Source organism: Schistocerca piceifrons, chromosome 7 (assembly GCF_021461385.2).
Source record: "Schistocerca piceifrons isolate TAMUIC-IGC-003096 chromosome 7, iqSchPice1.1, whole genome shotgun sequence".
Taxonomy (NCBI): Eukaryota; Metazoa; Arthropoda; class Insecta; order Orthoptera; family Acrididae; genus Schistocerca; species Schistocerca piceifrons.
Window position 1 is genome coordinate 565,822,837 of NC_060144.1, and position 14,447 is coordinate 565,837,283.

The 14,447-nt window shown below is 45.7% G+C and overlaps 1 protein-coding gene across 2 annotated transcripts in view; it reads left to right on the plus strand.

The window, feature by feature from the left end:
- The window catches only part of LOC124805293 (E3 ubiquitin-protein ligase ariadne-1), an 88,155-nt gene that overhangs the window by 59,164 nt on the left and 14,544 nt on the right, over positions 1–14,447 (plus strand). For both annotated transcript variants that reach the window (XM_047265804.1, XM_047265805.1), the window contains exon 8: positions 1,326–1,530. In XM_047265804.1, the coding sequence (XP_047121760.1) occupies positions 1,326–1,530 (205 nt within the window). The remainder of the gene's footprint in view (positions 1–1,325; positions 1,531–14,447) is intronic.

Sequence of the window (14,447 nt, forward strand, 5' to 3'; positions counted from 1 at the left end):
TTGGATATTGCATGATGAAATTTGGCTGGAGAATCGTAGGTGTCAGACATGTCTGGGTGAATAAAAAGAAATAAGTAGTTTTTTGCATAAGGTGGAGTGTGAAATAAACCAAAATTGCAGGTGAGGCCATGATAATTTTCTGGTAAGAGTTACCTAGTGCCCCACACTCATCAATATTGATGTGAAAACATTTATTTTCTCTCCTTCATACTTTCTTATACAACAAAATACTATCAGATTGCTAATAACAACAAGACTAAGTGCATAAACAATGCTGGATAGATCGTGTCTGTAATGAAGTATTGGTTTTGCCTGTGACATCTTTGGACCGTTGTAGGTGCATGTACATGATTATTACGGATTAGCCTTGTTTAAAAGTTATAAATTGTGTAGTGTGGAAGCACGTTTAATGAAGACATTGATTCAAGTGCAGTTGTGAAGAGCTTTTGCAGCACTAATAGTACCCAAAGCGAGACAATAAAAATACTCACAGGAATAACAGTGAAACTCAGTATTAAATTAGCAAATTACTAATTAATGTGAGATACTGTTTCATATAACTTGCAGATATGCTCAGAATTATGAAAAGTGCAGCAGAGGAAAGCTCATGTCAAAAGGAATCTAAAATGCCTAAAAGGTCCAGAACCGAGTAAATGTGAGAGCTATGTTAGTGTTGAGAAGGAAATGGAAAAACTGCGCAAAGTGATTACGCAGCTGGGCCATCAGGTGTATAGCAGTCAGCAACAGTCCAAACTTGTGATTTATCTAGTCTGCAACCATTGTATCAATAAGATTGATAACTAAAGTAAATATCAATATGAGAAACCTGTCATGATTTTACCCTGATGTTTTCGTGAAAAATCTACACCACAGACCTCAGCTGCGTATGCAGGACTTTTTAGTTTGTGCAGTTTTAGTTTTTGTAATGAAAATTGCATTAAACAAGTCACTAATATAGATATCAGGCTATGCTACAGATCAGTCTGTTACCAGACCTGTACTTCTCATCTATGTCAGTCATTGATGTAGTAGACATGCAACTGGGTTGTCGCTTTCCATATGTGTATATTGTCACACTTCCAACTGTTTTGCTAGTATTCTCTTGACACATAGCAGCCTTTTGTCTGAAAAAGCAAACTATATTTCGTATGACAAAAACAAGATATGTTGTTTGGTAATTTGCTCATTCACTCATTCTGTGCTTCCCTTCCTCTAATGGATTCAGTGTGTTTATATATTATAGTGTTCAAGCATTTTCTTTTTCAACTGTTACTTTCTTATGTTGGCCTTTGCATGTAATTGCAATTATTTACTTTTTAATATAGGTATAATTGCAATCGCTATGATGAAGAAGAAGCAAAAGCAGCAAGGGATGCTCAAGAAAGGTCACGTGCAGCTCTCCAACGGTACTTGTTCTATTGTAACCGGTACATGAACCACATGCAGTCTCTCAAATTTGAACACAAGCTGTATGCCTCAGTGAAAGAAAAGATGGAAGAAATGCAGCAGCATAATATGTCATGGATAGAGGCAAGTTTTTATGCACTAATAATTTAACAGTTTGCAGATGAATTGATGTGTGTGTGTGTGTGTGTGTGTGTGTGTGAGAATTGGAGGGGGGGGGGGGTGTAGATTTGTGATAAAGGCCCTGCAATATCCTCAAGAACTAAAGGAAGTAATTAAAGAAAAAAAAGGCACTATGAAGTGTAAAAATCATTTACACTTCAGTGAAAGCTATTAAAGTTTGAAATGAAGGTACACATAATGTGAAAAGAATTATGAAGTCAGAAAAGACTTCTACACAGAGTGAGGAGTCAATGGGATTATTGTCAGTTCCTAGGTTTAGCATTAGTGATTGTTTCATCTGGGCAAAAGACAGACAGAAAAATGTATGGCTAAGGATGTGCATATAATGTAAAGAGAAAAGAAAAGTCACTTTCAGCTAAAGACGACTTGCATTGTTTGGTGCACTATCAAGATGACGTGCACACCTATTAATCTGATTGTAAAAATTTAAAAGATTCATAATGTCCATATTAAAAGTATCTGTCTGCTCTCAGAATTGTGTCTTCCACACCCCCGTACACCTCTACCACAGTTGCCTTTTTATTTTTCCTCATTTCTTTCTCATTTATCTCTTTATCTTGCATTTCTTTACCAAATTTAATCCTTACCACTTATTTGCCATCTTTCTGCATCTCATTATGAGTTCTGTGTGATTTGAACTTCAGCTGCCATAATCCATTATTATTTTCGGGGTCTTTTCCTGCACTTTGTCTTCCCTACACCATCTGTGAATCTTTTCATGGACTTCCCTTTTCACCTTAATTTCCTAATGATAATGAAACTTTCAAGCTTTTTCATTGTTTTTGGTTCTGTAGAGCCTATTCCAGTTGTTATTTTAAAAGCTCATAAGCTGCCTTCTTTTGTTGCATTAAACATGTTCTATGTTTAATAAAAATGAAAATATCATCTCTGTTTTAAGCAAACTAGTAAAACAGAAGTATAACAAAGTATTAAAAGGATAACTGCATTGTCAGTATTATAAGCAACCATAGGAAACGAAATGGTTATGTCAAAACTGTGACAACCATTTGGTTCCCTGCAGTGTTTCCTTGTGTATGACAGCGAGGTGACACAATGGTTAGCTCACTAGACTCGGATTTTGGAAGGCAACAGTTCAAACCCGTGTCTGGCCATCCTGATTTAGGTTGTCCGTGATTTCCCTAAATTGCTTCAGGCAAATGCCGGGATGGTTCCCTTGAAAGGGCATGGCAGAGTTCCTTCCCTAATCCGGTGGAACTGATGACCTCGTTGTATGGTCCCCTCCCCCAAATTAATCAACCAACCTTGTGAATGGCTAACATTTGGTACTTCAATACACACTGTATCTCTTTAGATTAAAATCTACAAAGTAAGACGCTATCCTGTTTTGTCTGAACAGTTAAGTTACTCTCTATTATCACCATCATTGCTGGATACAAATACTGTAGCGAAGCTGGAGAAGGTGCATGCCCATGCCACACAAACTTTTGATCCTCGACATAACCAATCTCCCTCCCTCTCTCTTTGCTTATTGCAACACACACACACACACACACACACACACACACACACACACACACACACACACACACACACACGCAACCACAACGGAGGGGTATCTGTTGAGAGGCCAGACAAACATGTGGTTCCTGAAGAGGGGCAGCAGCCTTTTCAGTAGTTGCGGGGGCAACAGTCTGGATGATTGACTGATCTGGCCTTGTAACATTAACCAAAACGGCCTTGCTGTGCTGGTACTGCGAACGGCTGAAAGCAAGGGGAAACTACAGCCGTAATTTCTCCCGAGGACATGCAGCTTTACTGTATGATTAAATGATGATGGCGTCCTCTTGGGTAAAATATTCCGGAGGTAAAATAGTCCCCCATTCAGATCTCCGGGCGGGGACTACTCAAGAGGACGTCGTTATCAGGAGAAAGAAAACTGGCATTCTACGGATCGGAGCGTGGAATGTCAGATCCCTTAATCGGGCACGTAGGTTAGAAAATTTAAAAGGGGAAATAGATAGGTTAAAGTTAGATATAGTGGGAATTAGTGAAGTTCGGTGGCAGGAGGAACAAGACTTTTGGTCAGGTGATTACAGGGTTATAAATAAAAAATCAAAAAGGGGTAATGCAGGAGTAGGTTTAATAATGAATAAAAAAATAGGAGTGCGGGTTAGCTACTACAAACACCATAGTGAACGCATTATTGTGGCCAAGATAGACACAAAGCCCATGCCTACTACAGTAGTACAAGTATATATGCCAACTAGCTCTGCAGATGATGAAGAAATTGATGACATGTATGACGAGATAAAAGAAATTATTCAGGTAGTGAAGGGAGACGAAAATTTAATAGTCATGGGTGACTGGAATTCGTCAGTAGGAAAAGGGAGAGAAGGAAACATAGTAGGTGAATATGGATTGGGGGGAAGAAATGAAAGAGGAAGCCGCCTTGTAGAATTTTGCACAGAGCATAACTTAATCATAGCTAACACTTGGTTCAAGAATCATGAAAGAAGGTTGTATACCTGGAAGAATCCTGGAGATATTAAAAGGTATCAGATAGATTACATAATGGTAAGACAGAGATTTAGGAACCAGGTTTTAAATTGTAAGACATTTCCAGGGGCAGATGTGGACTCTGACCACAACCTATTGGTTATGAGCTGCAGATTGAAACTGAAGAAACTGCAAAAAGGTGGGAATTTAAGGAGATGGGACCTGGATAAACTGAAAGAACCAGAGGTTGTACAGAGTTTCAGGGAGAGCATAAGGGAACAATTGACAGGAATGGGGGGAAAGAAATACAATAGAAGAAGAATGGGTAGCTCTGAGGGATGAAGTAGTGAAGGCAGCAGAGGATCAAGTAGGTAAAAAGACGAGGGCTAATAGAAATCCTTGGGTAACAGAAGAAATATTGAATTTAATTGATGAAAGGAGAAAATATATAAATGCAGTAAATGAAGCAGGCAAAAAGGAATACAAACGTCTCAAAAATGAGATCGACAGGAAGTGCAAAATTGCTAAGCAGGGATGTCTAGAGGACAAATGTAAGGATGTAGAGGCTTGTCTCACTAGGGGTAAGATAGATACTGCCTACAGGAGAATTAAAGAGACCTTTGGAGAGAAGAGAACCACTTGTATGAATATCAAGAGCTCAGATGGCAACCCAGTTCTAAGCAAAGAAGGGAAAGCAGAAAGGTGGAAGGAGTATATAGAGGGTTTATACAAGGGCGATGTACTTGAGGACAATATTATGGAAATGGAAGAGGATGTAGATGAAGATGAAATGGGAGATAAGATACTGCGTGAAGAGTTTGACAGAGCACTGAAAGACCTGAGTCGAAACAAGGCCCCGGGAGTAGACAACATTCCATTAGAACTACTGATGGCCTTGGGAGAGTCAGTCATGACAAAACTCTACCATCTGGTGAGCAAGATGTATGAGACAGGCGAAATACCCACAGACTTCAAGAAGAATATAATAATTCCAATCCCAAAGAAAGCAGGTGTTGACAGATGTGAAAATTACCGAACTATCAGTTTAATAAGTCACAGCTGCAAAATACTAACGCGAATTCTTTACAGACGAATGGAAAAACTGGTAGAAGCGGACCTCGGGGAAGATCAGTTTGGATTCCGTAGAAATGTTGGAACACGTGAGGCAATACTAACCTTATGACTTATCTTAGAAGAAAGATTAAGAAAAGGCAAACCTACATTTCTAGCATTTGTAGGCTTAGAGAAAGCTTTTGACAACGTTAACTGGAATACTCTCTTTCAAATTCTGAAGGTGGCAGGGGTAAAATACAGGGAGCGAAAGGCTATTTACAATTTGTACAGCGACGAGGTGGCAGTTATAAGAGTCGAGGGGCATGAAAGGGAAGCAGTGGTTGGGAAAGGAGTGAGACAGGGTTGTAGCCTCTCCCCGATGTTATTCAATCTGTATATTGAGCAAGCAGTAATGGAAACAAAAGAAAAATTCGGAGTAGGTATTAAAATTCATGGAGAAGAAGTAAAAACTTTGAGGTTCGCCGATGACATTGTAATTCTGTCAGAGACAGCAAAGGACTTGGAAGAGCAGTTGAACGGAATGGACAGTGTCTTGAAAGGAGGATATAAGATGAACATCAACAAAAGCAAAACGAGGATAATGGAATGTAGTCAAATTAAATCGGGTGATGCTGAGGGGATTAGATTAGGAAATGAGACACTTAAAGTAGTAAAGGAGTTTTGCTATTTAGGGAGTAAAATAACTGATGATGGTCGAAGTAGAGAGGATATAAAATGTAGACTGACAATGGCAAGGAAAGCGTTTCTGAAGAAGAGAAATTTGTTAACATCGAGTATAGATTTAAGTGTCAGGAAGTCGTTTCTGAAAGTATTTGTATGGAGTGTAGCCATATATGGAAGTGAAACATGGACGATAACCAGTTTGGACAAGAAGAGAATAGAAGCTTTGGAAATGTGGTGCTACAGATGAATGCTGAAGATACGGTGGGTAGATCACGTAACTAATGAGGAGGTATTGAATAGGATTGGGGAGAAGAGAAGTTTGTGGCACAACTTGACTAGAAGGAGGGATCGGTTGGTAGGACATGTTCTGAGGTATCAAGGGATCACAAATTTAGCATTGGAGGGCAGCGTGGAGGGTAAAAAACGTAGAGGGAGACCAAGAGATCAATACACTAAGCAGATTCAGAAGGATGTAGGTTGCAGTAGGTACTGGGAGATGAAGAAGCTTGCACAGGATAGAGTAGCATGGAGAGCTGCATCAAACCAGTCTCAGGACTGAAGACCACAACAACAACAACATGTTGTTTCATGCAATTTCATTGTAATTTTGCGTATTTTTATGTATTTGTGCATATTTTTACATGTGTGTGCATATTTTTGCTTATCTGTGCGTGTTTGTGTGTGTCTTCACATGTTTTTTATGCTTCTTTTTGCATCTTTTCTCTTATACAGCTCCTCTCACAACCATAAACATCTATTTTGCCCATTTCTGAATCTTTCCCATTTCCTTTACACCAGAAAAGTACCCATTTCCCTGGCTAAAACCCAGTTCAACATCCTGTTTCTCAAATACTGCCTAAACCTTGGAATCTCTCCAAATGACCTAACTGTAAAGATTCCTCTCTCTGTATCCCACCCCTCCATTCACAATGACCTACACCTTTTCAGATTCCATCAATCCCTGGCCCTCACAAACCTGGTACTGTACAAACACATCTCCATGGCACAGACATCCCAGAACTACCTCTGCTCCCACCACAAGATACTACTACTCTGCAATCCCTACTTCATACATCACATCCATGAAATTGAATCCCTTGCTCTCCAGCACCTGGATGAGCAGTCTAGACAACACTTCCGTAACTTATCCAACTTGCTGAAATCTTACTGCCACCTGGGGGCACCATTATCCAACCCCCATTGTACCCACAGTGCTCCCCCCAGGAGGCCCACATTCCTTTTGTGGGTACATGTGTGGTGTGCATGGGGCCCCGAGCTATTGCAGTCTCCTTTCCTTTCCAGGCTGCATTCACGTCCCTGTTCCTCTCCCTCGCTATCCTTGCTCCTTTGTCCCTGCTCCCTCTTTTCCCTCTTAGTGGACTTCTTTAGGTCGACCTGGCTGTCCTCCTGGCTATGGTTTGGTCTGTGCTATTTGTTAGTTTGCTGTTTCCATCTCCTTTCCGGCGTTTTTTTGGTCCCCTTGGGGTTTGACCTCCATTTCCAAAATTTTCCATTCAGTGTGAGCCATTTGGGGATGAACTCCCTACCTTGCTTCCATGGTACAGGTTCCTCTCCCCCTCCCTTCCCCTTTCCCTTTGCACCCTGGCCCCCCTCCTGCTAGGTCACCAGCATGGTAGCCAGTCTGTGTGGTGGGGCTGTTAGGTACCACTTTGCTGAGCCCCCTGAAACGACAGGGATCAAACTGCTAGTACTTGAGCTGTTAACACCTCGTGTATGCCCAGGAGTTGATGCTCATCACTTTGGGGCGCCATAACTCCCGGCAATGGCCGCCGTGCCAGACGGCCCTTGCTGTGGCTGGGTGGCACCCATGGAATGAGCCCCTGATCAGAGTGGGTGGTACTAGGGCGGACGCCTTGTGCATGAAGCGACAAAAGCTTCACTATCCTGGCCATTCTGTGGCCGTCTCTAAAAGTGTTAGCAGACGTGACACTCCTTCTTCTGATTCTTCGGCCTTCCCCTTCCTGGCCACCCCCTGGAGGAGGGTCAGGCTTGCCGGCTTGGGTCGACACCTTTCCCCCGGTAACTGGTTTGTACCAGGACGGATGGCGGAAGTTTTGCCACGACCAAGCCTTTGTTTTGATTGAAGATAAGTATGATGAAGTGGTATCGATGAGTAAAATGCGGTCCAGTGCTTTGCTCATAAAGACATCTTCTGCTGCCCAATCAAATGCCCTGCATGCTTGTGACTGTCTCGGTGATGTCCCAGTCTCCATCACGTCCCACCAATCTTTGAACTCGGTACAGGGCATTATTTTCCACCGAGATCTTCTTCTCCAAACTGACGAGCAGCTCTGTGCTAACCTGGAGCGTCGAGGGGTTCGTTTCATCCGCCGTGTGCAGCGAGGCCTTCCAGGCAGTCGCACCGCTACGAGCGCCTTTAACCTGGCCTTCGAGGGGGATGTTCTCCCAGAGAAGGTCAAAGTAATGGTGTATCGGTGTGATGTAAAACCTTATATCCACTGCTGATGAGATGCTTTAAAAGCTTATGGTTTGGACACACGTCTTCATGCTACACCACTTGTCCCCTCTGCAGTGACTGTGGGCGGCCCCTCAATGAGGGGAGTGCCTGTGCTCCGCCACCAGTGTGTGTAAATTGTCGTGGCTAGCATTCTCCCACGCTCGCCTGTATGCCCGGTGTTTGTGAAAGAAAGAAGGATTCAAGAGTACAAAACCTTAGATCGGCTCACCTACTCTGAGGCTCGTCAAAAGTATGACCGGCTCCATCCCGTGTCTGTGACTTCTACTTTTGCTTCACTTACGTCCATTCCCCATCCTACCCCCCTCCTCTTTCCAGCCCCACCCCATTCGCCCCATGCCTTCAGCCTCCTCCACCCCCTCCCCCTCCCCCTCCCCCTTCCCCTTCCCGTCAGTACCCATACCCACCCCTTCGGGTGCTGCTCCCCCTCCCCCCGCTGGAGAAGTACTCCCCTCCGGCAGCCGCCGGTACTGGAGCTCCCTCCCAGGGCTCCTCTTCCCGGCACCCTCCTAAAAAGTGATCTACTGCTCCACATCGGCAGTGCAATTCGCGGCCAGTGGGCACCAAGATTGCCTGTTGTAATTCCGTGCCGCCTCTGCTGATGTCTGCCCTTCTGTTCCTTCCCAGGAGAAGAAGCAGAAATGCAAGAACAAGGGCAAGGCCCCTCCGGTACTCACTGAGGTGCAGCCTTCCCCTCCTCCAGTCAATGAACCAACAGAGTCTGACCCCACCTATATGGATATTACCCCATCCCTATCAATGACGGATGGCAACTCGGCGGCGTGAACGACTCTGGTCCCTTCTTTGGACTCCAGCTTGAGAATCCTCCGGTGGAATTGTAATGGGTATTTGCATCACCTTCCAGAGTTGCAGCCCTTTCTTTCCTTCTACTCTGTCGCTTGTATTGCCCTCCAGGAGACCCATTTTGTCAATTCTTACTCACGTGCCCTTCACGGGTTCCACACTTCCTGTCGGAACCGAATTGGCCCTTTACGGGCTTCTGGTGGTGTCTGCACCTGGGTTCACAAGGACATTGTTAGTAAATGGGTTCCCCTCCACACCACTCTCGAAACCATTGCTGTCAGGGTCCATTTGGCCACTCCAATCACAATCTGTAATCTTCACCTCTCACCTGACAGGCCGCCCACAGCCGATGCCCTCACCACCTTTCTTAACAACTCCCTTTTCTCTTCCTGCTATTAGGGGACTTTAATGCCCACAACTCTCTTTGGGGTAGTGATACGACTACTGACCTGGGCAGGACAGTTGAAGTTCTTCTGGCAGGGCTTGACCTCTGTTTACTAAACACAGGCGCTCCCACACACTTTAGTGTGGCGCACGGCACTTTCTCTACCATTGATCTCTCCATCTGCAGTCCTGGCCTTCTTTCCTCCATTCAATGGGGAGTCCACGATGACTTACGTGACAGCGACCATTATCCGATTGTTTTGACCTTTCTTCTGTGTCTCGCCCCATCTCCCTCCCAGAAGGGCCATATATAAGGCTGATTGGGGTGCCTTCTCCTCTGCTCCCATCCCCCCTGTATTGCCACACGACAATGTTGAGGAATCTACTCAGACTTTGACTGCCGCCATCCTTTCAGCAGCTGTTTCAGCAATCCCTTCTTCCTCAGGTTCCCTACGCTGGAAGATGGTCCTCTGGTGGACTCTGGAAATTGCTGCGGTCATAAAAGACCGCGACTGTGCTCTTCAACACTTCAAGTGGGACCCTTCTACTGCTCTTCTTCTAGTCTTTAAATGACTCCGCACACGGGCCCGCTACCTAATCAAGTTTCAGAAACAGATTTGCTGGGAATGATATGTAGCTTCCACAGGACCACACACCCCCTCTTCACGAATCTGGGCGAAACTCGGGCGAATTTTTGGCCACCGTCCTCCCACTGGGGTTGCAGGAATTTCTGGCATGGTGTTGTCCTTACCAATCCAGACTTTGTAGCAGAAAATTTTGCTCAGCACTTTGCTCAAGCTTCGGCATCGGATCAGTATCCGACCATGTTCCTTCTCCTGGAAGACCGCTCAGAACTACTGCTTTTGTCTTTTGTTTCTCGCTGCTCCGAGCCATATAATGCTCCATTCAGCGAGTGGAAATTTGCCAACACCCTCGCCATCGGTGGTTGGCCACTATCGTATACTGACCCTCTTCAACCGTCTGTGGAGTGAGGGAGTCTTTCCTACCCATGGACAGGAAAGCATTGTTATTCTGGTGTTGAAGCCAGGGAAGCCGCCTCTTCGGTTGGATAGCTATTGTCCAATTACCCTTCCAAACACCCTCTGCAAGCTCCTTGAATGCATGGTGAGTAGGTGGCTGTTTTGGATCATTGAATTCCGTGACCTTTTGTCATCGACTCAAAGTGGTTTTCACTATGGCCGCTCTACGGTGGATAACTTGGTCCACCTGGAGTCTGCTACCTGGTCGGCTTTTGCCCATAGGCAACACCTCCATGCAGTCTTCTTTGATCTGCATAAAGCCTATGACACCACCTGGTGCCACCACATCCGCACCACCCTTCACATATGGGGCCTTCGTGGTGCTCTGCCCATTTTTATCCATAACTTCCTTTCTTGTCGCTCATTTCGGGTCCAAGTTGGCTGCTCCTACAGCACAGCACTCCCCATCGGCAAGAAAATGGGGTTCCACATGGTTCTGTGCTGAGCGTCCCTCTCTTTCTCATAGCCATTAATGGTCTGGTGACAGCTGTTGGGCCGATAGTGCCCCCCTCTTTGTATGCTGACGATGTTTGTATTTACCTCGCTTCCTCCATAATGGGCACTGCAGAACACTGTCTACAGGGGGGAAATCTGCCAGGCGCACTCATGGGCTCTCTCCCGTGGCTTTCAGTTTTTGGCGGCCAAGACGTGTCGTGCATTTCTACCATCGCCGTACAGTCTGTTCCCATCCGGAACTGTTCCTCGATGGCCAGCCCCTTGAGGTAGTGGACACCCATCATTTTTTGGGTCTGGTCTTCGATGCCCGGTTGATATGACTCCCTCATCTTCGCCAGCAGAAGAGGACGTGCTGGTCCCATATCAGTGTTCTTAGGTGTCTGTGCAATACCACCTGGGGTGCAGACCGCTCTGTTCTCCTGCGATTGTATCAAGCATTGGTCCAGTCTCGTTTAGACTGTGGAAGTCCTCTGCATCACCTTCGACGCTGCAGATACTAGACCCCATCCACCACTGTGGGATCCGACTTGCGACTGGTGCCTTCTGGACTAGCCTCGTACTAAGCCTTCTCGCAGAGGAAGGGATTCCACCACAGCGAGCTCTGCACAAACAGCAGCTGATATCTTATGCAATCCGCATTACTGCACCCCACAGCACCTTAATTATGGCCTCCTTTATCCAGACACGGAGATCACCCTGCCACAGTGGCGGCCACAATGTGTGCCTACCATGGCTGTCCACATTCAGTCACACTTTTGTGAGCTCCAGCAATTCCCTTTACCGCCTCTCTTCTCTGCTCACACACATACCCCTCCTTGGTGCGTCTCTCGGCTGCAGCTCTGTCTTCATCTCTCAATTGATTCAAAGGATTCTGTCCCTCCGATAGCTCTTCGCCACCAATTCTACTGTCTCTTCAGTTCATTCCAGGGTTCAGAAGTGATTTATACTGATAGCTCCATGGTTGCTGGCCACACTTGGTTTGCTTACACCTATGCGCGATGCACAGAACTTCATTCCTTGCCAGATGGATATAGTGTTTTTACTGCAGAATTGGTAGCCATCTTGTGCGCACTGGACCATATCCGCTCCTGCTCAGGACTGTCCTTCACTATCTGTAGTGACTTATTGAGCGGTTTGCACACTTATCAGCCAGTGCTTCCCTCGCCACCCGTTGGTTCTCACTATCCAGGACTGCCTTTCTCTCCTTGCTCAATGTGGATGCTCGGTGGTTTTCATTTGGGCCCCAGGCCATATTGGGATTCCTGGCAATGAACTTGCTGATCGACTGGCTAAGTTAGCTACTATCAGGCCATCTCTTGCTTTTGGCATTCCGGAAATAGACCTTCGCTCGACATATGTTGTCAGGTTTTGGGCTTTTGGGATGCAGAATGACACACACTTTCTTTACCGAGAAGCTCAGGGCGATTAAGGATTCTACAACTCTGTGGCGGTCCTCCACCTGGGCCTCTCGTAAGGCCTGTGTCATCCTATGCCAGCTCCGCTTTGGCCATACTTGGTTGACTAACGGTTATCTCCTCTGTCGTGAGGGCCACCCTCTGTGTCATTGTGAATCGATGTTGAATGTGGCTCACATCTTCACATCTTATTGGACTGCTCCAACATAGCCACCCTGCGTCGGACTTTTAGCTCCCCCAAAACTCCCTACCAACTCTGCACCAAATCCAGAGCTAAAACATTCTTGTAACACTGTCTTAAGCTTTCCACAAAAACCCTCAGCTCCACAGATGTTTCAGTCATACCCAAAGGCAGCTCTATACCCAAATTTAACCATACTAGACTTGTCAAAGACATACTCTCCTTCTCCCGATCCTTGCAATGGAAGCTCTCCTTTGCTGACAATCGTTGCAACCAAAACCACTGTAATTCCAACATTGCACCCTGCCTTTTCCACTTCATAACACCACCCAACCATGATCCTTGCCTCCCATCTAATCACCCGCTGGTCACCTTCCAGGAATTTCTTACTTCCAACTTAGGCTCGTTTCCTTCCCAGGACCCCTTCCTCACAACACCAACCTTTCAGTAGAAGAAAGAGCAGTCATACACAACCTCAAAACAAATCCTGACCTAATCATCCTATCTGCAGACAGAGAGTCTACCAATGTTGTTATGAATCACTTGGCAGAATGCCTCCAATCGTTACCTGACTATTCTACCTATAAACTCTATCAAACTGATCTTATCACAGAAGTCCAACACAAACTCCAATCAATCGCTGCTTAAAGTCTTAGGCCCTTCCCAGAACATCTCCCCTGAATTCATTTCCCTTCTCACCCCTATGGCACCCCACACACCCACCTTCTACATGCTGCCTAAAATGCATAAACCCAACAGTCCTGGATGCCCCATTGTGGCTGGTTATTGTGCTGCCACTGAAAGACTTTTAGCCCTCATTGACCAACACCTCCAACCAGTTGCCCATAGTCTAGCCACCCACGTCAAAGACATGAACCACTTTCTTCACTGACTCTCCATCACCCCCACCCCTTTGCCTCATGGATCCCTACTTGTCACTGTTAATGCCACCTCCTTATGCACAAACATCCCTCATTCCCATGGTCTTACCACTATTGAACACTACCTTTCCCAATGTCCTTCAGACTCCGGACCCACTACCTCATTCCTCATACTCCTTACTGACTTTATCCTAACCCACAACTATTTCTCATTTGAAGGCAAGGCATATAAATAAACCTGTGGCACAGCCATGGGCACCCGCATCCATCCTCCTATGCCATCCTTTTTATGGGCCGTCTAGAGGAGACTGTCCTAGCCTCCCAAACATCAAACTCTTAGTCTGGTTCAAGTTCATTAATGATATCTTCATGATCTGGACCCTTCATTCCTCCACAACCTTGACACCATCACATGGTGGTACTCAACTCAGCATGCCACCTTCCTAGATGGTGAGCTCCTTCTTGCTCATGGCTGCATCCACACCTATGTCCACATTAAACCCACCAATCACCAACAGTACGTGCATTTTGACAGCTGTATCTCTTTCACACCAAAAAATCCTTCCCTTACAGACAGCCCGGCCACCTGGGAACAGTGTATCTGCAGTGACAAAAACTCTCTTGGTCAGTATACTGAGGGTCTCACCAAGGCCTTCTGACACGGGCACTATCCCCCAGGTGTAGTCTGCAAACAGATCTCCCGTGCCATTTCCTCTCACACGCCCAATCTTCCCACCACCCCCAAGAACCAGACACATAAGACTGTCCCCTTCAGCCAGTACCACCCTGGACTGGAACAACTGAACCACTTCCTTTGCCAAGGCTTTGATTACCTTTCATCATGCCCTGAAATGAGACATCCTACCCAAGATACTTCCCACCCCTCTATCACCCACCCTACCTCCACAACATCCCTCCCATCTCTATGCCACCCCTAGTGTCACTCTCTTGCCACAAGGATTGTATCACTGTGGAAGACCCAGGTGCAAAGCCTGCCCAATCCACCCA